Here is a 26610-nt window from a genome sequence, read left to right on the forward strand (position 1 = left end):
AGTACATTTTGCAGAATGCTTTTATTTTGACAAATTTAAATAGAACGAATGCATCAGAGTATGAATCAATTCTGCTCAATCCTTCTGACACCACGATGTTGGTGAGTTACTTAATCTTAGCTGAATATGGGAATAATTTATTTGATTTCTGAGTACAATTCTATGTGTTAATGCAGATCTCGTTCTGAATTTCTTATTGAAACACCTACCTCCTCCTTCTTTTTATAGAAAAAAATATGACTAACTTCTTGTAGCTCCATCATCCATGTTTAATTCATGTAAAAAACATGGTCTGGTACCACGTAAGTATCACTGGCATATGAATCCAAATACATGAATTGCTCGGAATGTAAAGATGTCTCAGCACAACTGAAGTGTTTTAAAATTATTAACCAGTAAATTCTCAACATTCTACAGAAATACAGATTAGTTCCTTATATTTCAAATGGATTGAGCTTGTAGGGCTGTAATTGCTTCTAAAAAATAAAAATATAAGGGACCAAATTCCTTGCTAGAATGTAAAAGTGCAGAACCTGAAATTCACTTAGATCCTGCTGATTCCTAAAGTGATTCACAGATAAATCAAGCTTTTTTTTAACCAAAATTCTGGATATGCCATTGGAGTAGATGACCCCCTGAGGTCCCTTCCAACCCAAATTATTTTTTTATTCTACTCTTCTATCAGAAGGTAGTAAATTGTCTTAGACAGCTGCTCATCCTGGAGCCAAATACTTGTTACTATAAACCTTACGGGGATAAACCAGAGTAGATTCAGAGATACTGTGTAATTAATTGCAGAGGAGGCTTTGTCCATAGTCTCAGACACATGAACTGCACCTACAGAAAAGAGAAAAGTTAAGGAAACAATATAAAAATGAATAAAATATATAACATGTTGGTTTATAATTCAGTTAAGCACAGTGAAGTACTGAAATTACCACTGAGCTTTCTGGAAGAAAAATATGTTACCAATATTTTGGGAAGCATGAAATTCTACAAATCATTATTTTCTGACAACCCAGGGATCATAATTGATGTTTTCTCACATTCAAGATGCTACACAAAAAGCAAGCAATTGGGCAGTAGGCAGGAACGCTCAGTCTTTTGAAGAGCTTTTATTTTATTAAGATTACTGAAAAAACCCTGAGATAACAAGAGAATCCTAGTGAAGTGCTTAGTGTACTTCTTTATTGTTCATTCAGACTGTAGCAGTGTCTAACCTGAGAGCACAGCTCCATTGTGCTAGGCATGGTCCGGAAATGTAATTAGGGAAAGAACCTGCAAGGAAAAAGACAGAGATTTTCTAACCGGGCAAAAATATAAGAGTGACTTATCCAAGGTCACAGGGCACATCAGGGGCAGCACTGCAGTCAAAACTCACATCTCCTGACTCCCAAGCCAAGAATCACCAAGCCAACAGAAGCATGAGGCAAAAGATGTAGCAGAAATTTAGGCTCTATGAATCCAGGGCTCCTAGACAGCTCTGACTCTTCTTCTCTGCTGCAGTATTATTAAAAGCATGCCACGATCAGTGACTTAAAATAACCAAATAACCTTGCTTTGGTGTGTCTGCAGCCATTATCCACACAACTTTGCAATTCTCCTCCCCAAGCTGCCACTCAGCCTGGACTGTTTGATGCCTGCTGCCTTTGTGAAAGCTTCTGAAATTAATGCTTTAAAGCCTGTAAGAGCAGCTCAGAAGGGAAAAAAAATGTCAGTTTTACATTTTTAGGAAGATGCTCTTATTCCTGTCACAGCTGAGTTTTGGTGGCAGCTCGTGAGCAGAATAGTAAGTGGGATTTTTTGTTGGGTTTTCCCAGGCCTGTTTGTCTGGGCTGTGGGGAGCCATACTTTTCTCATTTGTTTCTTTGCTGTAGTTACCCCATCGGAAGTCAACTGCTCAGCAGAGGCTACCTGAGCGTGTGTGTGACCCAAGAGAGAGAACACACAGCCCTAAGACATTTGAACCAGATTGTGCCATATTCCCCATCTTCAGGGATGGAGAAGGCCCTATATTTTTTCTGCTCACTACTCCTCTAATCCTTTGCCAGTCAAGTGCCTGTATCCATGTCTATACAACATGCCAGTGCAAATACTTCTATCTGTGAGCTCAATAGACTTTCTCCAGATCTGCTAGCCATCCCGTAGGGAAGAATTTAGTCTACACCAACAAAGCAAGTTCATACTAACTCATTCAGAAAGAATCCTCCCAGAACAGTCAAAGTGATGATATGCATCTCAAAGGACTAATCTAGCTCTCTGGAGAGCAAAATCAGCTCTCAGTCATGCAGTGGGTGCAAGTCTCAGTTAACATAATAGCAAGTTATAACAGTCTGAAGTTTCAAGCCTTGGTCACACAGATGGCAAAGACACCACAAACCATACAAAATTTCTCCTGTAAACTAACAAAAGTTGTCCCAAGAGCAGTGAAATAACTGATACTTAATTGGCCACAGTTTGCATTGTCTCTCAGTTCTCACTGTAATCATTACTGCTGTTCCTCCCATCATCTACAACCGCCCTACGATACCAAATATCAAAACTAAAGTTATCGATATGTCCTCAGCACGCCTCCTACACCTCTCCCTTGTCCTCAAAATGTCTTAGTTCTCTCATCTTCCATCTCTAAATTCCCCAGTGCAACACTCTCTCAGCCTGTCATGTTATGTTCGCAGCCCCTGGGCAGCTGTCATGGCAAACGGCACCACGCGCCACAGTTGATTGGGTAATACCTGTGTTAATTGGGCAGTCCACACACATGTGCTGTCTGGTCAACTGGATGGACTCTTTTGCAGAACAAGACAGTAATTTGAGGGTCTCTCCTCCACTTAATCACTGGTTTTCACAAAACCTGTTAGAATAACAGGTCCTGCACTGGGAGCAGAACAACCCTATGCAGTGCTACAGACTAGGAGAAGTCTGTCTAGAAAGCTGCCTGGAGGAGAAAGACCTAGGGGTGTTGGTTGACAGCGACGGAACATGAGCCAGCAAGCAGTGTGCCCAGGTGGCCAAGGCGGCCAATGGCATCTTGGCTTGTATCAGAAACGGTGTGACCAGCAGGTCCAGGGAGGTTATTCTCCCTCTGTACTTGGCACTGGTGAGACCGCTCCTCGAATCCTGTGTTCAGTTCTGGGCCCCTCACCACAAGAAGGATGTTGAGGCTCTGGAGTGAGCGACGAAACTGGTGAAGGGGCTGGAGAACAGGCCTTATAAGGAGCAGCTGAGAGAGCTGGGGTTGTTTAGCCTGGAGAAGAGGAGGCTGAGGGGAGACCTTACTGCTCTCTGCAACTACCTAAAAGGAAGTTGTGGAGAGGAGGGTGCTGGCCTCTTCTCCCAAGTGACAGGGGACAGGACAAGGGGGAATAGCCTCAAGCTCCGCCAGGGGAGGTTCAGGCTTGACATCAAGAAAAAATTTTTCACAGAAAGGGTCATTGGGCACTGGACCAGGCTGCCCAGGGAGGTGGTTGAGTCACCTTCCCTGGAGGTGTTTAAGGGACGGGTGGATGAGGTGCTGCGGGGCATGGTTTAGTGATTGATAGGAATGGTTGGACTCGATGATCCAATGGGTCTTTTCCAACCTAGTGATTCTATGATTCTGTGTGAATATATAAATATTAACAGTAGTATAAATGTACAATATATTTGAGGCCTCCTGCCAAATTGGGCTGAAGTGTCCAAGAGATTAAAACTGTGCCAAGAGAACTTGCAGAAAGACAGATGGGTAGGAAGACAGGATGATCACATCTTATTTTTTCCATTAGGAAAACAAGCTAAAAAGAAAAAAATATCTGCACATCTACAATGCATTGTTTGTATTTATGCGTTATTGTCAGACTTAATTAAATTCTTTTTTAAGATCTGAGTTCTTTACTTTATACCAGGATAAAACAAAACAAAACAAAAAAGCAGAAGTTTTATCAATTAATTTTGAAGAAAAGATTGATTGGCAGATGAGCTGTTGTGCCTAAACATGAAAAATCCTGCAGAACTTTTTTTTAAAATTAATATTAACTTTCATCATCTTAGCATTCCAAAAAGCTAAATGAGAACTTTACAGTGGAGCTACTCGTTGAGTGTATTTTGTATTTTGTGCTTCATCAAAGTGGGAGAAAAAAAAAACAACCAAAAAAGCAGCATCATGCATTAAACACTACAAAATCTTCAAGGAAGATGATGGAGACTGTTGTTAAGGGCATTTGACTTTCATCATCTTTAGAGGGAGATAAAAAAAGAAAATAAGATTACTTTGGAAAAAAATACGAACAAAATCAGTCAAATTGTAAAGCCTCTGCTAAAACACTGGTCTTGGCAAGTTATACTGGGGAGTGGGGGGGAAAGTAGCTCCTGTGACCATAATGTGTATTTTTTTTTAACATTTACAAATTATTTTTTACTTAGCCACGCAGGGAGCCTACTTTCAACCCTCAATTTGAAAATCATGGAGGCTTTATAAAGTCTTCCACCTGCATCTCTTTTTTGCATCACAGTTCTTTATCCTCTAAAGGATGAAAACCCTGGCATATAAAAACTTTGTTAAGCTGTCACTATCAATAGAGTAAAAAAAAAATGGTTGACAAAGAAGAAACAAATTGCATCTTCTAATAAGTTTCCTTCATGCTCTTGTTAAAAGCTATAACCTCTGATGTTAACTAAATTTAACCCATTCTGACCCTCGTGGTGGCCCTTAACCTTTTCTTTATTCTGCTTCCTGTGATTGCTGAAGAAAACTGGCCCAGCCATTGGAAAAGCACTCTCTGTTGCACACAAAGCCCCAGCCCTGTTGCTAGTCTGTCAGGAGGGATAGAATAGACGGGGAGGTCAGCACCTGTGCAGAGAAGCAGGTGACAGGGAACTGCTTGGACCATTCTGGGGCAAGTTGTAATAGTTTCTACCCTTTAAATATCGCACTGTAGTTTCGGGTATTCAAGGCAGCGAAGTTCACATTTTCTTTGTGAATGCAGACTTTAAACAAATTAATCTATTGCTGTTCAACTGACTGTAAAATTAGTAGATTTACTGTTGCAAAAAAAAAAAAAAAAAAAAGAGAGAGCTTTCACTTCCACTTTAATAAGGTCACGGATGTGTCCTAGGCTGCCAACAAAAGCAGCTTTTAAAATCTTCGCAGCTGAACCCCAGCAACTTGCAAAGGCTGTAGAACAATGTCTTAGATGTACAGTGGAAACTCCTCTCCCTACAGTCAAGACGTAAAACCAGGCAGTTAAAAAACTTCCTACACTGGGAAGTTTTAACTTTAATTGTGTCTCGCCCCAGGGACCCACGGGCTTCCTTTATGATTAACATTTTAATAAATTCAGTCAGCCTTGCTTTTCTGGGAGCAAAATCAGTTCTTTCCCTGGATTTAGTAAATCAGTACAAGCAATTTAACGGCAGAGCATGCGTCTTCAAAAGACTGTTTTTATTCCTGCAACAGAGGCAGATCTCAGAAACCAAACAATACTTCAGCTGTTTCAACTGTCTTTGTGTTTTCTGTGCAGGGCATCAGTTAGCAGTGACTGGTTAGCATTCAATAGAATTTATCGGTTTGCTTTAATATTTTGGCGTCTCTTGTTAGATAAAATGTGAGAAGTTGTGTAGGAAGCAACTTTCAAAAGCTGGGGATGGAAGAGGAGTAACTGAGCTACTCCAGAATCCAGGCTCTGAACCTACTACATCCCCAGAATTTCTGTATCCTTTAAATACTTGTTTATTCTGATGTGTTTTCTGCCATATGGCAGCACTCAGCCCATCACAAGGGAGCTTTTCATCTGAGTTAGGTGTGAAAGTGTTTTATAAATACTAACAGGAAAAGTAATATTAAGGAGTGCAGAGGGAAGCCTACGGCTCCTCTCTTAACAAGGGGACTGCAGAACCACACGGCCATGGTTATAGCTATCAGAAAGGTGGAGGTGAACCATGCTAGCTGCTGCTAAAGAGCAGGGGTGGAGAGGAGAAAGAGAGTCTGTCCAAGCCTTCCCCAAATCTTCCACGCTGAAATGCCCTGCAGAGGCAGGAATTATACAGATAAACAGGCAGACAGGGATGCATAGAGCCCATGGCCCTCCAGGTGTTCAGTACTTTTGAAAACACAACTGTGCAGGAGACTAATCACAGATTTAGTAATAAGACTGGAAAAAAACCTGCTGTCCCACCCACTGCTACTGAGCCCCAGGCATTGCATAAATCCAACAATATCACTAACAAATTCCCAATGATCTTATTTGGCACTTGAAATATTATGGACCAGATATTGAGAACTACAGCTCCAGTTTTGAAGGCAACAAGACGTTCATGGCAGATCAAAATACAACTCATCCTCCACCCAAAGCGAGTAGATATGAGCTCCTTGCAAGAGTAAGGCACTTCAGCAGCTCACTTCTTCCTCTCACAAAATGAATAACTGGAGTCTGAATGAAAGTAAACTAGAGTCTTGGGTCTCCAGGAGAGCACTCTGTCATCCAGCTAAGGGCATTCTCATTCTCTGTTGGGTATTGCAAGCGGCCAACCATACTTAGAACAAATAGCTTCAGGGGCAGATTGACCCTGCAATGCAGAAGGACTGGAACAGTTTCCAACATCCTCAGGGAACAATCAAACCCTTGGTCCCCCCACAGATCAGTTGTGAAAGTGGAGGAAGCTTCCCAGCAGCATCTTGAGTCCTGCAAGACCACATTAATAACATCCATACTGGCAGATCACTACACTGTTCATGTTTGAGGGTGAGAAAGCTCTCCATCAACCACCCTTTCTCCTTCTCATACATTTGCATTTAAAATCCTCTGCGGCATGAATCACCTATGGTTTGGCACCAGGTCTAGCAGAACAGGCCTTAATTTGGCACAGAAAATAATAAAGTGAAAATAACAACTTTGCTAACCAGCCTGGGAAACTAAATGTCAAATAGGAAAAAAAAAAAAAAGGCATGCAGATTTAGGAATTAAAAAAATGAATTACTGAGAATATTGTCAGGGGTGGACAGAGGATGATGTGCATCAGGCAAAATAGAAGGGAGAGTTATTATTCACTGCATTTATTATACTAGTGTCCTTCGAATAATTAAGACTGCAATCCCACGGTGACAAGCACATATAAAATACAGCCCCTGGACAATTATAGTGTAAACAGACATGAGACAAAGGACAAGGAGAAAGAGTACAATGAACCCCAGGAAGATCAAGTTAATTGATGACAAACAGCATGAGAAAGTTGCACTATTTCTTGGCACACTAAATTTAATTAGAAAGGCATGAAGTAAAACAAACACCACGTTTAAACTTAACAGAATCAAATAAAGGGAAGAGAGAAGGAATGCAAATTGTATGCTCCAAAGTACCTTGCTTTCATGCAGGCAGTTTATATCACAGTGAAGAGGATTACTAGCTTTGCTGCTCCTACTAACATTGCTGAAAATTATCTGTCTTATGGGGATGGTTCTCAGAGATGCAACAGTACCTGACTGCAAACTGGGCCACTGAGAAGCTCTTCTCTAATGCATATTGCAGAGCTGAGGTTAAAAAGAATATCTCTCCAGGCTCAGGCTCTGCCAAAACTTCCCTTCATGCTTATTCAAATTCCACACTTGCTTTCCAGACCATGAAAAAAGCAGTAAAAACCATTTTTGTCTCACCTTTTCTTATTGTGGAATTCTTCACTCTCCACAAATGGATATGTTAGAATTCCAATGATCTGTGTTTCAAGAGCACCAAAGTGAGATCCAGATTTTTCAGGCACTCTACCAACAGAATAGACTGCAACCACTGTTCCCAAAGAGCTTACAACTGCAAAGGCATAAAGCCTGAGCAAAATCAAGAAACAAATGAAAGCCAGGATGGAAAAAACGACCATTTACATAGAATAGGTGAAGCTACAGTTGTCAGACAGGCTGTTAACACAGCTCACCATCTACCTGGCTGTAAATGGCATTTTCCCATGTTCATTATGGCAGGCAAGGAGTTTTAATAAGGTGCTGTGAATGAATTTCAGATTGTGAACTGATTCTGTAAAGTTTTCTGGATTCACACACAATTACTATACAATGTCTTCTGTGAGGATGGACAGCACAAAAGAATGACAGATTTTTTTATATGTGTGTACCAAAATGACCATACAAAAACGACCAGTGCATGGAATTAAACCATTCTAAAACCACTTTGAAAGCTATCAAAGCAAAACTCATGAAGCTCAGATTTTCATTGCATTTCTCCTTTCTGGGCAGGGAGGTGGGAGATTAAAGTAAGGTCACCTAGCTGCGTCCCAAAGCAAATAAAATAAAAAGTCCTGATCCTTTTAAGCCAGAAGGACAGCAAAAAAGGCCTCTCTCCCAGCAGTTTCCCATGGCTTCATGTTATACCAAGTTCCGAACACAGGCACGCTTTCGGACGAGTGTTGTTCTCAGCTCCAGCCCAGCTGGCCAAACAGCATCCCTGAATAGCCACAAACACCGCGGCTCCTGAAAAGCCATTCTCAGCACACTCTGCTCCACACACGCGTTGCCCCAACAGAACAACAGAACAGCAAACTTGCACGCTGTTTAGTATTTTATTCACTGAGTGTGTTACTTATAGCTGGGGACCTAGGGCTTGTACATTAATTTCAGCTTCTCTTTCAAAGGCAAGCTTTTCTATCTCCAAATTGGAAGGAGGAGCCTGCAACCCTAAGGCAGAACAGCCTACCAAGGAAGGGAACAAATCCAAACACTCCCAAGCAGCTTTCCCATGGACTCCCACAGTGCCACAAATGCACACGCTGCTGACCCCTGCAGACACATCCCCGCCGTGCAGCACCCACACCATGGGCACCCATACCCAGCGACTTAGCCCGCAGCACAACACGCCCTGGCTCCTGGTAGTCCTCGCAGGCAACACCAGCCCACACCATGGCATGTTTAGCCACAGCGGCGGCCGCAGGAGGAGATGGAGGGAATGACTTGGTCTTAGCATGCAGCCAGCTACATTGATGACTCGGGTTCACAGCCTCAACACACACGCAAAGCGCTCCACATGCACATCATCCCCACTCACAGCCACAAAACACCTTCCCGGGAAAGCCACAGCCAAAGCCATCTCCTAGCAGTGGTCCTTAGACACACACACAACCCACCCAGTGCAGCAAAGACACACAGAGAAGCAACAAACTGACACAATTCAACACACTCAGGAAAACAACCCAACAATGGCATAAGCAGAACCAAACAGACACAACACATGTACATTAGCATGGAAATACAAGAAGAACGTACAGATACAGAGAAGCTGGACATGTGCGCTCGCAGACCAGAAGGCCAACTGTAACCTGGGCTGCATCAAAAGAAGCATGGCCAGCAGGTCGAGGGAGGGGATTCTGCCCCTCTATTCCTCTCTTGTGAGATCTCATCTGGAGTATCGTGTCCTGTTCTGGAATCCTCAACATAAGGAGGATGTGGAGCTGTTAGAACGGGTCCACAGGAGGGCTACAGGGATGATCCAAGGGATGGAGCAGGTCCTATAGGAGGACAGGCTGAGAGAGTTGGGGTTGTTCAGCCTGGAGAAGAGAAGGCTCTGAAGAGATCTTATAGCGACCTTCCAGTAAGTGAAGAGGCTACAAGAAAGCTGGAGAGGGACTATTTATAAAGGCTTGTGGTGACAGGATGAGGGGAATGGGTATAAACTGGAGAGGGGCAGGATTAGGCTTGATATAAGGAAGAATTTCTTCACCATGAGGGTAGCAAGGCACTGGCACAGGTTGCCCAGGGAAGCTGTGGCTGCCCCCTCCCTGGAGGTGTTCAAGGCCAGGTTGGATGGGCCTTTGGGCAGCCTGATCTAGTGGGAGGTGTCCCTGCCCAGGGCAGGGGGGTTAGAGCTGGGTGATCTTTAAGGTCCCTTGCAACCCAAACTATTCAAACATCCATAGACACACAGGAATTCTCTATAAATACACAGACAAGTGCAAGCATCTGTAGAGAGATAGGAACGTTCTACACATACACAGAAATACATCTTTATATACCCAAGGCGTGCACAATATGCCCAGGGGTGTGGGCAGACAGGTATACATCCAGGCTGGCAGGAACACATGCACACACCCTGTGCACACACAGAGTCACAGAATGGTAGGGGCTGGAAGGGACCTGCAGGGGGAGTGGAACAGATGGCCTGTAAAGGTCCTTTCCAACCCCAAGCAGTCTATGACCTCTGGAACTGACACCAAAAATGCCAGCAAAAACTCTCCAAGATTCATTTTAGAGTTTTAGAAAGCAAACATCCTTTATCAGGCTTTAACATGAGGGAGCAATCTCCATCAATCATGTGCAATCAGACAAAAGCTGGGAACAGAATATATTTTCCACTTACATGTATATGTATAGATTTCCCCTGAAATACTGTGTGTATTCTATTAGTTTTAACACTGGAAAGATGGGATGTCATCCAGAGGGACTTGGATAAGCTGTAGAAGTGGACCAGTCTGAACTTCGTGAGGTTCAACAAGGCCACGTGCAAGGTCCTACACCTGGGTCAGGGCAGTCCCCGATTTCAGTACAGGATGGGGGATGATGTGATTGAGAGCTGCCCTGCAGAGAAGGACTTGGGGTGCTGGTTGATGAGAAGCTGGACATGAGCCGTCAACGTGCGCTTGCAGCCCAGAAGGCCAAACTGTATCCTGGGCTTCATCAAAAGAAGCGTGGCCAGTAGATTGAGGGAGGGGATCCTGCCCCTCTATTCCTCTCTTGTGAGATCTCATCTGGAGTATTGTGTCCTGTTCTGGAATCCTCAGCATAACAAGGATATGGAACTGTTGGAACGGGTCCAGAGGGAGGGCTACAAAGATGATCTGAGGGCTGGAGCACCTCCCATATGAGGACAGGCTGAGAGAGTCGGGCTTGTTCAGCCTGGAGAAGAGAAGGCTCTGAAGAGATCTTACAGTGACCTTCCAGTACCTGAAGAGGCTACAAGAAAGCTGGAGAGGGACTATTCATAAAGGCTTGTGGTGATAGGATGAGGGGAATGGGTATAAACTGGAGAGGGGCAGGATTAGGCTTGATATAAGGAAGAATTTCTTCACCATGAGGGTGGTGAGGCACTGGCACAGGTTGCTCAGGGGAGCTGTGGCTGCCCCATCCCTGGAGGCCAGGCTGGATGGGGCCTTGGGCAGCCTGGTCTGGTGGGGTGTCCCTGCCCATGGTTGAAACTAGATGATCTTTAAGGTCCCTTCCAACCCAAGCTGTTCCATGATTCCATGATGCTATGACTCTCCAAGGACTAATTTTAATTTTATTATGAACTTCACAGCAGTCTAATCTCTTGCAAATTGGAAGCTTTGGAGCCAGCTCTCTGCCCGACATTTGCATTTGAGATAGTGCAGAACTGCAGAGGCGGTTAGAGAGTAACAGTGATGTGTTCGGCACGGATCATGCTTCACATAAGGCGTTATCATCTAATTTCATCTCTATCATCTAGGGAGCAGTGCCTGGAAAAGCACCGTGTGAAAGAAACCGTGCTGCCAGCAGGACGTTCCGTCTGCCTTTCGAAAAGAGGGTTACTTAGATGAAACTTTACTTCAGCTTGAATCAAAATATCCCACTTTTTGTGATAGTAACAACTTTTTGTATCAGGACTCATCTGGTGCCCCCCAAGCCCCGGGCCCAGGGCGGTTCCGGGCAGGGAGCGGGAAAGGCGGAAGAGGAAGCGGCGGCAGAGGAAGAGGAGGAGGAAGAAGTGGAAGGGGAGGAGGAGAAAGGGGAAGGGGAGGAGGAGGAAGAGGAAGGAGAGGAGGCGGTCCCCGGCCTGGCTGCGGCGGCAGGGGTTCGGCCCAGGTAGGAGCCGCCCGGCGCGGGGGGGCGGTGGACGAGGAGCGCCTCCTGATACAGAAAATAGCCACAGACAGGCTCTCTAGGACTCGTTTTGGAGTTTTAGACAGCGAGCGTCCTTTATAGGGCCTGGGCAACGCGAGGAGTGATCTCCATCAGTGCGGTGCAGCGAGACAAGAGCTTCCCGCTTAGAAGCATAGAATGGTTTGGGTTGGAAAGGACCTTAAAGATCACCCAGCTCCAACCCCCCTGCCCTGGGCAGGGACACCTCCCACTAGATCAGGCTGCCCAAGGGCCCATCCAGCCTGGCCTTGAACACCTTCAGGGATGGGGCAGCCACAGCTTCCCTGGGCAACCTGTGCCAGTGCCTTGCTACCCTCATGGTGAAGAAATTCTTCCTTATATCAAGCCTAATCTTGCCCCTCTCCAGTTTATACCCATTCCCCTCATCCTGTCACCACAAGCCTTTATAAATAGTCCCTCTCCAGCTTTCTTGTAGCCTCTTCACGTACTGGAAGGTCGCTATAAGATCTCTTCAGAGCCTTCTCTTCTCCAGGCTGAACAAGGCCAACTCTCTCAGGCTGTCCTCATATGGGAGGTGCTCCAGCCCTCAGATCATCTTTGTAGCCCTCCCTCTGGACCCGTTCCAACAGCTTCATATCCTTGTTATGCTGAGGATTCCAGAACAGGACACAATACTCCAGATGAGATCTCACAAGAGAGGAAAAGAGGGACAGGATCCCCTCCCTTAATCTACTGGCCACGCTTCTTTTGATGAAGCCCAGGATACAGTTTGGCCTTCTGGGCTGTGAGCACACATTGCCAGCTCAGAACACGGACCCAGAACTGAACACAGTGTTCAAGTAGCGGTCTCACCAGTGCTGAGTACAGAGGGAGAATAACCTCCCTGGACCTGCTGGTCACGCTGTTTCTGATACAGGCCAAGATGCCATTGGCCTTCTTGGCCACCTGGGCACACTGCTTGCTCATGTTCAGTCACTGTCAACCAACACCCCCAGGTCTTTCTCATTCAAGTAGCTCTCCAGCCAGACTTCTCCTAGTCTGTAGCACTGCATAGGGTTGTTGTGCCCCAAGTGCAGGACCCAGCACTTGGCCTTGTTAAACCTCATGCCATTGGACTCAGCCCAGTGGTCCAGCCTGTTCAGGTGCTAAGGGGTATGGTTTAGTGTTTGATAGGGATGGTTGGACTCAATGATCCGGTAGGTCTCTTCCAACCTGGTTATTCTATGATTCTATGATTCTCATGAACCAGCACCCCCAAGTCCTTCTCTGCAGGGCTGCTCTCAATCACACCATCTCCCATCCTGTACTGAAATTGGGGATTGCCCTGACCCAGGTGTAGGACCTTGCACTTGGTCTTGTTGAACCTCATGAAGTTTTTGCACGCCCACTTCTCCACCTTGTTTGGGTCCCTCTGGATGACATCTTGTCTTTCCAGTGTGAGAACTGCTCCACTCAGCTTGGTGTCATCTGCAAACTTGCTGAGGGTACACTCATTCTCGCTGTCAGTATCATTGATGAAGATATTAAACAGCACTGGTCCTAGTACGGACCCCTGAGGGACACCACTTGTCACGGATCTCCATCTGGACTTTGAGCCATTGACCGCTACTCTCTGAATACAACCGTCCAACCAGTTTCTTATCCACCGAACCATCCACCCATCGAGTCCGTATCTGTCCAATTTAAAGAAGGATGTTGTGAGCAACCATGTCAAAGGCTTTACAGAATCTAGATAGATCACATCCGCTGGTTTTCCCATGTTCACTGCTGCAGTTACCCTGTCATAGACAGCTACTAAGTTGGTCATACAGGACTTGCCCTGGTGAAGCCGTGCTGGCTGCCTCTAATCACCTCCCTGTCCTCCGTGTGCTTTAGCACAGCTTCTAGGAGGACCTGTTCCATGATCTTCCCAGGCTCAGAGATGAGGCTGACAGGTCAGTTGCTCCCAGGGTCGTCTTTTCTACCCTTTTTAAAAATGGGCACAATGTTTCCCTTCCTCCAGTCATCAGGTACTTATCCTGATTCCCATGATTTTTCAAATATTATGGAGAGTGGCTGTCAACCACATTGGCCAATTCCCTCAGGACTCTGGGATGCATCTCATCAGGACCCATAGACATATATGTTCTGGTTCCTCAGGTGGTCACAAACCTGATCCTTCTCTACAGTGGGAGGGGCTTTATCCCCCTGGTCCCCATCTTGTTGTCCCATGACCCAGGAGGGATGAGGACAGCAGTTGTCAGTGAAGACTGAGGCAAAAAGTTAAGTACCTCAGCCTTCTCCTTGTCTGTTGATATGTGGTCACCCTTTTCAACCATCAGTGGGGGTACGTTCTCTTTAACCTTCCTTTTCTGATTATGTCTGTAACAATTTTTTTTTCATTTGCAAGTGGAGATTTTAGGCATATGACTGCTGTTTTCCAGTCCACATATTGCAGACAAGTCTTACCTGTGTCTATATTTTTCTCTTTTTTCCTACAAGCCTTTTTCACTTAGGAAGAAAAATATCATTATCTATGTTTTTATCAGATGTTTGGGTGAAGTACCTAGAGTAAACTGTACTATCCAAATGATTAGTGCTACTTGGGTGCATGCTTCTGTATGTAAGAAATCTAAATAGTTTTGATAACTGAATAAAAATGGCTTACTATAAATAGGAATGTGCCAACCTAAATTTAATGCTTGTGAAAAACTTGGAAAGTTGATCGATACTTTAGGTGTCTGATAATAGGTTTAAAATTAAGGCAGTTTTCACTTCGAAGCATAGCTGAATCCGTGGAACTTGAGCTTAAAAGACAGTAAAGGCTTTTTTTTTTAATTCTTCTTTTAAGGTTAGTTAAATATTAGGGCTTAATCCATGTAAGACCAAGGAACTAGCTCAATTACTGTCACAAAATGACATTTGGAAAACAGAAAAATACACAATTTGGGGTCAGCGCTTCAAGAAGCAAGTTGCGTGGCAGCTGGGGTAAACCATATTTGCGAGTATACCAGTTGTTACTTTGTCATGTTTTAATGCCAAGGTGAATATTTCCCATGGTATTCTTACTCTGTATGGTCTAGGCCTTGAAATTCCAAATCTTTTCAAAGCATAGAAGAGTCAGGCTGTGGATATTGTCAGGCTGCTGATAGACATTGCATGAATCGCCACTTCATTCACTGCATGATTAAGGTGGTTCTGAATTCATGTAGCTTAAATGAAACACTTTCCAAAGAAGAGTATCAGAATTGGGAAGAAAGTCCTAGCGTTAAGATACTTCATGAAAAAATCCTGACTGAAAATATTAAAAGAGTGGCATGTCTTTTTATTTTACAACTCTCTCTTAAGCACTGGCTAATCTCTCTATACAAAACAAACGTGTGGAAGAGTCGATACATTTGTGAGAATATATACGGAAGATATCATCATTCCTCATAAAGTTTGTTCCTTTGTCAAGATTTTCTCTGTGCATTATAGCTTGCTGTTACTGTGAAATTACTCAATTGCTCATTCTGTGGAGTAGCACCATGAAGTTTTAAGGACTAGGTTTTACTGAGCTGGAGTCATGTCTTTCTAATATAACTAGAAGAATCTGACAGATGGAGGTAACTTGTTTTTTCTTCTTCCCTGCTTCCTCAGAATGACAACCTTTTGCGTGATGAAACTTTTATGTCAAGCAACCAGAAGCGAGAAGAGTTACACAAGAAGATTCTTTGGTACTCTTCTGACACAAACACCACAGAAGAGGGTCTTTTGTCCGTTCTGGATGGTGGTACCTGACCCTGGAAAGTCAACTGTGTTTGTGCTTACTCGACCATTTTGCACTGCTGAAAAGTCTCATACAGAATCAAAAAGGAAAATAGTATTTGGAAGTGTTGGGCGAAGAATTCCCTATCGGATTTTGCACGTAATCAGCCAGGATGGAGAGAGCTTAGGAAATATGCACCGAGCAGAGGCACTCAGACTCATGGATCAACATGACCTGAAACTTGTTCTCCTTCGTGAGAATGTAGATCCTCCTGTATATAGACTAATGACTGGGCAGCAGATTCATGAAGAACAGCTTAAACGTGCAGAGAAGCAAAAAGCAAATCCAAAACCAGGTACGTACGTTGTTGACACTACAACACCGAGCACGTTAAAAAATGCTGCATTAATGAAATCCTCTTACTTGCATAAATCCAAAGCAGTGTCACGCAGTTCGTGATATTAAGGATTGGCAGTGGTGAAAATAAAATTTTGGATTAGTATAGTGTTTCTCAGAGAAGCCTTCAATTGCCTTCTTGGGATTTGCTATTTTGGCATCTGCTTTGGCATCTGTTTTTTTTTAAATCTGTTTAAGTAAATATAACTAGACCCTGGTTCCATGAGACTCACTGAATTTCTGTGCTTTTAATAAGGCATGAAGTGGCAATTAGTTTTCACAAACTGAGCACCAGACACAGCAATATAATTTTGTCAGCAGTAGTCATGAAATTCTCTTCCTAGCCTGATGCTAGGAAAACAAACTCCGGAGCCCTTCCCTGTACAAAGAACATTTTTTAACATTTTTTTTCAATATTGAACACTTTGCCATGTTTTTTCTTTAGTCAGCCTGCTCCAGCAGTTCGGCAAAGACACTTTAGAAAAGGCATCTTTGTATCCTTTTTCCTTATCCTCAGGCTAAGGGAAGCATCTGTACCTTGGGCAGAGTTTTGATTTTAGAGAGCAGTGCTGTTGAAGTAGTGAGGTTTTCTATTGCAGAAACTACAATATAATTATTCAAATAGTAACTACTTCATAGAAACTTTAAGGAGGAGAAGACCACAATTGTTGAAATAAATTACAAGGCATCATACTTCCACTTGAATATTGCACTTGAAGAAAATGGGTGTTGTCTAACTTCAAAGCTTTTACATTCAGCCATATTATGCACAGAATGTAGGAATTTACACTCCAAGTCTTTAATTCCAGATCCAGCGCTTACCTGTTTATCTTTGTTAGACCTGCATTGTGGGTGGTTATGAACTGTTGTTAAAATGAAAATACTTTAAGCCTTCTTACCCTGAAGGGACTTCCCTGTGTGCCTCAAGCATGCATTGAGTCTCTCAGACATGGCAGTGAGTGTGAGATATCCAGTAGCCACCTTGTAAGGCAAGAGTGGTGCATGCTGAGACAATGAGGTTGGGATACTGTCTGTATGAGAGAGCAGCATGGGGGAAGGGAGTTAAGCAAAGCACCATGTTGAAAGAGAGCAACTACTGCAGGTTTGTCACATGTTAAGCCAACACAGTTTTAGTTCTGTTTTAAACAGGAATGGTTCAGAAGGAGTTATCCTTTTCTTCAGCTATTGCCAAGAGTGACTTAGAGACCAAGACTAAACAGATAGCACAGTGGATTGAAAAGAAATACCATGTTAAAGTTACCATCCGACAAGCAAAAGATAGCAATAAAGACATGGTAAGTGGACTTATGAAAGCTGGACCAATCAATTTCATGAAATAGGTGTACTTGCTAACTTCCCCTTTTAGGTACTGCCACATTTTCTCACTATGTCATGTACCGCTAAAATAAGTGAATGTCTAGGTCCCATGAAGGTAAAAGCTGCATCAGTTCAAACACAGCAGTTCTAGATAAAGTCTCATAGAGGCAATTCAAATACCATGCATTCTTACAAATGCAGTTATAATTCTGGCTTTGACAGGAGTCTAAGCAGCACCACCCTATTAACTGGGCTAGTGAAATTTTTCCACCTATGCCTTAAGCCAATGTGATTTAAAGTATTCTGCTGTGTTTTAGTTGAATTATTGCAAAAACAATTATTGCAAAAAACCAAACTGTTCTTCTTAAGATGCATTTGTGCAACTGTGGCTGAGGTTAGTTTTACACTGCTGTATAGAAAATTACTGGGAATAATGTTCCAAGACTGGTGAAGTAAACATCTATAAAGATGTTTAGGAGCTACTGGCAACTTACCTCTGTAATTGTCAGGCCTTGAGACTTGTCTTCATTGTCATCTGCACAAATGGCTTTTTTATAAAGTTTACATGCAAGATTTTTTTGTTCCTTTTAATGTATGTAGTTTATTAGGTTTCCTTGATGATTCTCTACTAAATTACTGGGAAAAAAATGTGATATCATTTCATTCAAAAGCAGTAACATTTTTTATAGGAAGCTGAATTCACAGGGAAAGCGTAGCAGGAGGAAGAACTGGTTATGGGAGAGAGAAGAACATTTCATGACAGTCCATATTTGGGTTTTTCTTAAATTTAAAAACTTATTTATGAGCTTAAGAGTTTGGCTTATTCTATGAATGCACTGTATCACTCAGTTCAATACTAGAATGTTCTGCCAACCTTAGAGCAATACTGACCCTTAGGAAGAGAGCCCCATAAAGCCCAAATCTGGTGGCAAGAAGAGTCAGATGCAATCGTAATTACTTTCACCAACACCTTTAAGCAAAACGGGATGAGTGAGGAATTCAGCACGGTGTTAGGAAATGGCTTAATCCCTCTGGTGACTTTCCTAAACCTACTTATAAGTAAAAAAACAAACGGTTAGGAAAGGACAAGCTGAACTTCTCAAACCAGGACTAGCATTTAGCTGATTTCAGCTAATAGCTAAGCCACAAGCAGGAGTAAGTGTCATTACAGATCAGCTTGAAATATTTTTCTACCTGTGTTTGTGCATTTAGTCCCTGTTTTTCTCCTTTTCAGTTCATGCTTTATGATCAGATTTTGGAGACTGTGTCCGAGAAAGCCACTTATCTTTCCAAGCCGAAAGTTACTAGAGAAGGAGTGAGTACCTGTATTTTGAGACACATGTCTGACAAAGAGTTGAAAGCATACCAGAAGGCAGAAAACCAGAAAACCAGTGCAGTAAAGAAAGATGAAAATGAAGATTTGAAGTCAAGTGAGTTGCATCAGTGATTTTATGAAAAGGTGTAAAAACATTTATAATTTTATTTAAAAAGACTATAAACTTAATAAAGTTATTGTTGAGCTGTCTCAGCCTTTACTGGAGAGTCAAAATCTCAACAGTTGGAATTTCATTTTCCATGGGCTTATCCATTGTCTTGCTTTCTGTCACAACTGCATCCTTTTCTGGCTGCTTTTTAGGAGGAATGTAGCCACTCAGACGAGAAGCTAAGCTCCTCTTAGGACGGGAACGCTTTTCCTGGTAGAAATAAATCCAGAATTGACAACATATCTATGAAGCAAAGACTACTAATCAGGGGGAGGGGGAAAAGAAGAAAACCACGAAAGGCCAGCACTGCATTATTTAAAGGAGCTTCAGAAATCAAGAATCTCCCAAATGAAATAAATGGCTGGCCTGGTTGCCTGCTTGAAGTCACATTCTAAACAACATAATGCTTACTCTCTTCTGAGGTAACAGGGTATGGTTGAGAGGGCCTTTTCAAGAGTATAACTTACTTGCAAGTTCAGCTTTTTCTTCTCAGGATTGTGTACAACTGTGTGCCTTACTAGGCTCTGCTACAGTTACAAAGAGAGAGAAACAACAACAAAAAGAGAGTTAGGTTTATCATTTCAGATTATGTGATTTGGATTAGGACAGTGTAAAAATACATACCTTCATTGCAAACACTCTTCCACACCCTGGATAATCACAAAAGAATTTACTTTCCTCATCATGAAAAGAGAGGATATGGCTTTGAAGGTTAAATACAGTTGTGTAAGTTCTCCCACATCCTTCTCTCGGGCATAGGTACACTTGCCTCTCCACAGCATGTGTTTTTTGGTGCTGCTTGAGGTGATCTTTTCTTTTAAAAGTCTTGGAACATTCACTGCAAACTATCGGCTCTGAGTGGGAGAGAGACAGGCAGAGTATAAGTTATCAGTCTCTTAAAGGGGCTCAGAATCAAACGCCAGTAGTCCTCTAGAACAATGCTAAAATCCATATGAAATGCTAAGAACTCAGAGACTAGAAGGGAATAGTGCAATATGAATTATCCAGATCTGAAATCCTACATTACACAATTTCTCATTAACTGGATGACAAAGCCGAGTTAGTATACTGAGTAGCATTTTCTTCAGTTAAAGGTCTAGCCAGAGTGACAGACATTTTACCAATAAAGCATTAATTGACAGGTTTGTCTAGACACAATGACAAGTTGATGAAATGAGTTCAGCAAGGACTCCTCTTCAAATTAGCAGTTTCTTACCTATTTGTATCAAAAGTTAAATTCCGTTTGGAATTTGGAGTTTACCTGTATGACTTTCTTTATTATGTTTCAGAAGCTCTGTCCAAGTTTTTCCAGTATATGAGCAGTTTTCTTTTTTGCACGCATAGCCTGTTGGACAAGACAAATGTTCGTAACTACAAAGGTGCTGGCAACACACAGTCCAGTTTCACAAGGGGTAACTCCACTGTTAAGTGTTTGAAAATCAAAGGCCAGTATTGCTTCTCTCCTCCCACACTGCATGGTGATGGGGCAAGAGGAAATGGACACAAATAAGAACGTGTGAAAATCCTAACAGGTTTAAGGAACAAACCTTGCATCACCGACACATGTTATCCAGAGAGGCTCTGGAATCCCTACCCCTGGAAATATTCAAAACTTGACTGGATGCCGCTCTCACCAACCTGGTGTAACTGATCCCACCTTGAGCAAGGAGTTAGATCAGATGACGTCCAGAGGTCCTTTCCAACCTAAACAATTCTATGAAACTTTCTCTCTCCTTGCTTCAGTAAAACTATTCCCTCAGTAGCCATACACTTACACTGAAATAGATGAAAATAACTGTTATAGTATTTACTTCTATATTTATATTTGTGTTACATATTAAAAAAAATAAGATCTTGACCATACAGTAACATTCCAGAGTCTAAAGAGACTCTACCATTTTATCAAGCAGACAGGATGGTTTTTAAAAGAACCACATAAAGTCAACGCTATTTAAAGCCCATGACTGGAAAGGTCAAACAAGTGATCGAGTCCCTGTCTTAAGAAAGGAATGCAGTGTGAATTGCAGCCTTTTGGATACACTTCCTAGTCCTTTAGGTTTGTTTGTTTTTTTTTTTCTGGCATTGGAAAGCAGGTTAGCTGTCAACAGTACTGAAAGAATGGGCAGGAGCGTTAGCTCAAACATATACAACCACCTCCTGGCAATTCCATTTGAATACCTCTCACATAGGTACACTAACATCTTAAAAAATGCAAGCCTACATGGTTTTGCCAAGGCTTCATAGGAAATCTGTGGCAAAACTGGCAACTGAGCCTACCCTCTGAAGATCTAGGCTAGTGGCTTCACCATTAGCCCATCTCCAGAAGGTGGATTATTGACAAGGAAGCACGTAAGGAGAAGAAATGGCTGAAGGAATCCCGAGCTATGTTCAGCCAGCTATGTTCAGTGCATTGTGACTGCACACTGCAATGCTTTGTCACAGTCCACTATTCAAAACAGGTGTTCTCCTTTTGTCTGTATGGATCACTAGGCCCAGAAAACTTCCATGTCTGTCCTACATCCCTGCATACGCTCTGTACTGGAAGAAGATGTTTTTCATTTGCTAAAACATAAGTGAAACAAGAAGAAAAACTGTATTACCTTCATGTACCTTCTCATGCCGCTTTAGTTGACTTGGAGTAGAAAAGCACTTTCCACATCCTTCATGTTTACACCTAGGTATAAAATACATTGGTTTAATTTCTGTCACTGCATCCCTACTTTTTGTTCTTTTAGTCAAGAATGATTAAAGTGGACATAACAACCGAAGTTTCCCCTCACCTGGAGATGTTCTGTTCCCCTCCCACCCCGTGAAAGTAAATTCCATGATATATTTCTAACGGAGGACCCTAATCCTCTTTAGAGTTAAAACTACGGCATGATCGCTGAAGTTAAAGTGCACCAAGACTGTTGCTTAAAACAGATTACTGAGCAAAGGACTAGTACAAGAAATGTACTTGCAGCCATGACTGTAGGGTTTTTTTAAATACTACATTAATGAAAAGGTTGAGGAAAGGCACCTGTTTTCACCTATGTTTAAATAAAATTATTAAAGTACATTATTAAAATTATCCACCTACTTGAAGGGGGGTTCGTTGTTGTGGTGACACTGGTGAACTCTTAATTGTTGATGTTTCTTGAAAGACTCGTTACAGCCTTCGAAGTCGCACTATTTAGGAAATCAAGTTATCATTAGAGGCCAAATAACGACACCCAGTCCACACATTTGCTGAAATCCCAATCACAGTATTCAAACTCCTACAAATACAGCACAATAACAAGTTGAAGTATTTAACTAGATATGAAAAGGAGCTTGTTTAGCCTCCACTTTACAGTATCAAACTACTCACCACATACTGCTTTTGCTGATTTTCATGCTTGCGCTGAGTGTGTTTCTTTAAGTTTGATTTTGTTACAAATTTCTGATTGCATCCATCAGCTGTGCACCTGCAAATGAAATGCATTTTTTATTATCACTCTCAAACAGTGATTTGTTTCCTAAGCAGATACAAAAAATTATTGGACAAGAGGAATACACAAAGAGTAACCAAAACTCATAATCCAAATATAAAAATTTGCTTTAAAGACAAGGAAAGCCAGAGGCTAAGTTAAAATCAAAAGCCACAGGAAAACATAGAAGGAGAGATTTTTAATAAAACACGCAGGAATTCCTAGCTCCTAATCCACGCCATACAGCTAGTAAGGGCTTGGTAATAGGAGATAACTGCCTTTCCTGCTTTTAATTCTATATTCTAGGAAGAGATCATAGAATCATAGAATGGTTTGGGCTCGAAGGGACCTTAAACATCATCCAGTTAGAATCCCCCTGCCATGGGCAGGGACAACTTCCACTACGTCAGTTTGCTCAAAGCCCCTACCAACCTGGCCTTGAACCCCTTCAGGGATGGGGCACCCATGGCTTCTCCAGGCAACCTGTGCCAGTGCCTCACCACCCTCACAGTAAAAAATTTCTTCCCAGTACCTAATCTCAATCTACCCTTAAAACCCTTCCCCCTTGTCCTATCACTGCACTCTCTGATTAAGAGCCTCTCCCCAGCTTTCTTGTAGGCCTGTGGGCTGTGTGTTCCTTAAAGCATCTGTTATGGATCACTGCCAGGTAGGAGATTTTAGGCTAAGGAGACCCCCCAGCCCTCACGCTGCGTGCGCACTGTTAGGACAAGACTCACGACACTGAAGCTGGGCATGCAGGTTCTGTATCACCCACACCCCAGCTGCGACTCCCTTTCCTCTCCCTATAGACAACCGTGATCCCTTTTGTGAAGCAGAAGACTTGGCCTCACTCGAATGGCTTTTCCCCAGTGTGTGTGAGAAGGTGTCGAACACGGTGGAAATCTCTGATGAAGCCTTTACCACAGCCTTCGTAATTGCAAACGTATGGCCTCTGCAAGAGAGAGAAAGAGAAGGTTCTTGAGAGAGAGGGCCTCCCAAGCAGGAACACAGACACAGACACATGCACACAGACACGCAAGCACACACGCATGGAGAAGTAAAAAAGTTCCTCATGGAAAGGATCATTGGGCACTGGAACAGGCTGCCCAGGGAGGTGGTTGAGTCACTTTCCCTGGAGGTGTTCAAAGGACGGGTGGATGAGGTGCTGAAGGGCATGGTTTACTGATTGATAGGAATGGTTGGGCTCAATGATCCAATGGGTCTTTCCCAACCTAGTGACTCTGTGATTCTGTGAAACACAGACACACGCATGCACACACACACATGCAGACATACACGTGTGCAGACACACTGATATGCACGTAGACTCACACATGCAGATCACAGAATCATAGGATCACTAGGTTGAAAAGGACCCACTGGATCATCGAGTCCAACCATTCCCATCAATCATTAAAAGCCACACCCCTCAGCACCTCATCCACCCATCTTTTAAACACCTCCAAGGAAGGTGACACAACCACCTCCCTGGGCAGCCTGTTCCAGTGCCCAATGACCCTTTCCGTGAAATATTTTCTCCTAATGTCAAGCCTGAACCTCCCCTAGTGCAGCTTGAGGCTACTTCCTCTTGTCCTGTCCCCTGACACTCGGGAGAAGAGGCCAGCTCCTTCCTCTCCACAACTTCCTTTCAGGTAGTTGCAGAGAGCAATGAGGTCTCCCCTCAGCCTCCTCTTCTCCAGGATAAACAACCTCAGCTCTCAGCCGCTCCTCGTAAGTCTTGTTCTCCAGCCCCTTCACCAGCTTTGTTGCTCTTCTCTGGACTCGCTCCAGAGCCTCAACATCCTCCTTGTGGTGAGGGGCCCAGAACTGAACACAGTATTCAACGAAGCACTCGCGCAAACTCGCACGGAGACACGCAAGCATGCACGCATGCGGAAGCACACACAGACACACAGATATGCACACGTGGGCACACACACACGGACACACAGGCACATGTGTGCAAACATGCACACAGACGTGCAAGCACACACATGCAGAAACACAGAGACATGTGCACACAGGCACACACGCACACACAGATGCACACACACGCACAGATGTGCACACCCACACAGATGCACGTGTGCATACACACACAAAAAATGCAGGTGTGCACGCATGCACAGAGACACATGCACACACGTACTAAGGCTACATGGCTAAGGCTCAACTAGAAATCAGATTGGCAAAGTCTGTGAAAGATAACAAAAATCCTTCTATAAATATATAAACAATAAAAGGAGGACTAGGGAGACCATACAGTCCCTATTGGACGCAGAAGGAACAACAGTGACAGGGGATGAGGCAAAGGCTGAGGTACTTAATGCCTTCTTTGCCTCAGTCTTTAATTGTAAAGAAAGTCGTTCCGTCTGTGTACAAACCCAGGAGCTAGAGGAGCAAAATGAGGCTCCCGTGATCCAAGAGGAGGAGACTTGCTAGCCCGACTAGACACCCACAAGTCTATGGGGCTGGATGGGATTCATCCAAGGGTACTGAAGGAGCTGGCGGATGTGCTGGCCAAACCCCTTTCCATCATCTTCCAGCAGTCCTGGAAGACTGGGGAAGTCCCACTGGACTGGAGGCTGGCTGATGTTGTGCCCATCTACAAGAAGGGCCGCAGGGAGGACCCAGGGAACTACAGGCCTGTCAGTCTGACCTCAGTGCCAGGGAAAGTCATGGAGCAGGTGATCTTGAGTGCTATCACGAAGCACATGCAAGAGAACCGGGTGATCAGGCCCAGTCAACACGGGCTCACAAAAGGCAGGTCTTGCCAAACTAACCTGATCGCCTTCTATGACAAAGTGACTCGGCTGCTGGATGAGGGGAAGGCTGTGGATGTGGTCTTCCTGGACTTCAGCAAAGCTTTTGACACAGTTTCTCACAGCACACACACACGCACACAGACACACACCCAGACTCGCGAACACACCGGGCCACACGCACGCAGACCCACGCCCAGCTGCCCCCACGCGCTCGCACGGTCCCGCAGCCGCCCCGCTCACCGCGCCCGTGTGCCGGCAGAGGTGCGCGTCCAGCTTCCAGCTCTTGTTGAAGGCGGCGTCGCAGCCCGGGAAGGAGCAGATGAAGCGGCGGGTGACGCCCGAGCCGCCCGCCGGCCCCTCCATGCCGCGCGCCGGGGCGGGGCGCGCGCCGCGCGGGGTCACGGAGCGCGGCGCGGGGGGAGGGGCCTCGGGGGTCACCCGGACCGACACCCCGCCCCGAGTTCTGTATCTGCGCTGTTCGCGGGTTATATTTAATACTATTAATGTCGCTAATTAATATTAATCTCGATGAGGTCTTCGCCAGCAGGGCGAGGGAGGTGGTTCTGTCCCTCTGTCCTTCTATTGTGGGACCTCGTCTGGAGTATTGTGTCCAGTTCGGGAATCCTCAACGTAGGAAGGATGTGGAGCTGTTGGAACGGGTCCAGAGGAGGGCTACAAAGATAATACAAGGGCTGGAGCACCTTCCGTATGAGGACAGGCTGAGAGAGTTGGGGTTGTGCAGCCTGTAGAAGAGAAGGGTCCGAGGAGACCTTGTAGCTACCGTCCAGTACCTGAAGGGGCTACAAGAAAGCTGGGGAGGGACTGTTCATAAAGGCTTGTGGTGATAGGACTAGGGACAATGGATATAAACTGGAGAGGGGCAGATTTAGACCAGACATAAGGAAGAATTTCTTCATCATGAGAGTGGTGAGGCCCTGGCACAGGTTGCCCAGGGAAGCTGTGGCTGCCCCACCCCTGGAGGTGTTCAAGGCCAGGTTGGATGGGGCCTTGGGCAGCCTGATCTAGTGGGACGTGCCCCTGCCCATGGCAGGGGGGTTGGAACTGGATGATCTTTAAGGTCCCTTCCAAACCAAACTATTCTATGACTCTATGATACTTAATACTGCAATATTTAGCTTTCTGTTTTTAGCTTCTTATTGTCTGAAAATTATTACCAATCTGATTTTTTCCTAGTTTTGAAACATGCTAACCGGCAGAGTATGACAAGTCATACTAGCACCTTTCTTTTGCTGGTTTTGAGGTCAGGAGCTACATGAGAACATAAATTATGCAATTGTGTGGTCACTGTTTGTAGAATCACAAAATAGTTTATGTTGGAAGGGACCTTAAAGCCCTTAAATCCGTTTCTTCAAGTCCTACCGCTTGTTTCTTGGCAGAAGAGCCTGGCACCCACCTCACCACAACCTCCTTTCAGGTAGTTGTAGAAAGTGATTAAGGTTCCCTCGCAGCCTCCAGGCTAAATACTCCCAGTTCCCTCAGCTGCTCCACATAAGGAAGGGTCTTTCTGAGCAGTTTTGGTTTGAGTCCCTGTTTGGCCAGGGAAAAGGATGGGTCTGCATGATGCTGGTTGGACCTAGACATCAGCCTCTTCTGCACACTCCTTACCCCCCATCCCAAGATTTAGGCATTTGCAGCCCAGACCAAGGTG

The 26610-nt window shown here is 44.1% G+C and overlaps 2 protein-coding genes across 4 annotated transcripts in view; one reads left to right on the top strand and one right to left on the bottom strand.

Annotated features, from left to right (window-relative positions):
• Positions 1 to 18735, top strand: part of MTIF3 (mitochondrial translational initiation factor 3) — a 280029-nt gene extending 261294 nt beyond the window's left edge. Inside the window, exons 1-4 of one of the 3 annotated variants that reach the window (XM_069883079.1) lie at positions 11711 to 11785; positions 15422 to 15885; positions 17076 to 17221; positions 18478 to 18735. In XM_069883079.1, coding sequence (XP_069739180.1) covers positions 15423 to 15885; positions 17076 to 17221; positions 18478 to 18690 — 822 coding nt within the window. In that variant the 5' untranslated portion in view covers positions 11711 to 11785; position 15422 and the 3' untranslated portion in view covers positions 18691 to 18735. Of the gene's footprint in view, positions 1 to 11710; positions 11786 to 14032; positions 14130 to 15421; positions 15886 to 17075; positions 17222 to 18477 lie in introns of those variants that run through there. The other 2 variants (XM_069883070.1, XM_069883085.1) reach the window with 2 other exon arrangements.
• Positions 18675 to 25323, bottom strand: GTF3A (general transcription factor IIIA). Its single transcript, XM_069883060.1, has 9 exons — positions 25182 to 25323; positions 23028 to 23128; positions 22077 to 22173; positions 21807 to 21895; positions 21328 to 21401; positions 19989 to 20072; positions 19352 to 19581; positions 19195 to 19254; positions 18675 to 18937 (listed from the first exon to the last, which is right to left on the bottom strand). The coding sequence occupies exons 1-9, from the start codon at positions 25302 to 25304 to the stop codon at positions 18776 to 18778; spliced, it is 1020 nt and encodes a 339-aa protein (XP_069739161.1). The 5' UTR covers positions 25305 to 25323; the 3' UTR covers positions 18675 to 18775.
• Between the last annotated feature and the right edge of the window lie 1287 nt (positions 25324 to 26610).

Source organism: Phaenicophaeus curvirostris, chromosome 1 (genome assembly GCF_032191515.1).
Source record: "Phaenicophaeus curvirostris isolate KB17595 chromosome 1, BPBGC_Pcur_1.0, whole genome shotgun sequence".
Taxonomy (NCBI): Eukaryota; Metazoa; Chordata; class Aves; order Cuculiformes; family Cuculidae; genus Phaenicophaeus; species Phaenicophaeus curvirostris.

Bases quoted from the DNA above. Each gene is read 5' to 3' on its own strand.
- GTF3A (XM_069883060.1), bottom strand. From the start codon at position 25,304: ATGGAGGGGCCGGCGGGCGGCTCGGGCGTCACCCGCCGCTTCATCTGC. The intron at 20,073-21,327 runs GTAATACAGTTT...CTTGTCCAACAG, and splicing joins GCATGAGAAGGTACATGAAG to GCTATGCGTGCAAAAAAGAA. The intron at 19,255-19,351 runs GTATGTATTTTT...TTGTAACTGTAG, and splicing joins GAAGAGTGTTTGCAATGAAG to CAGAGCCTAGTAAGGCACAC.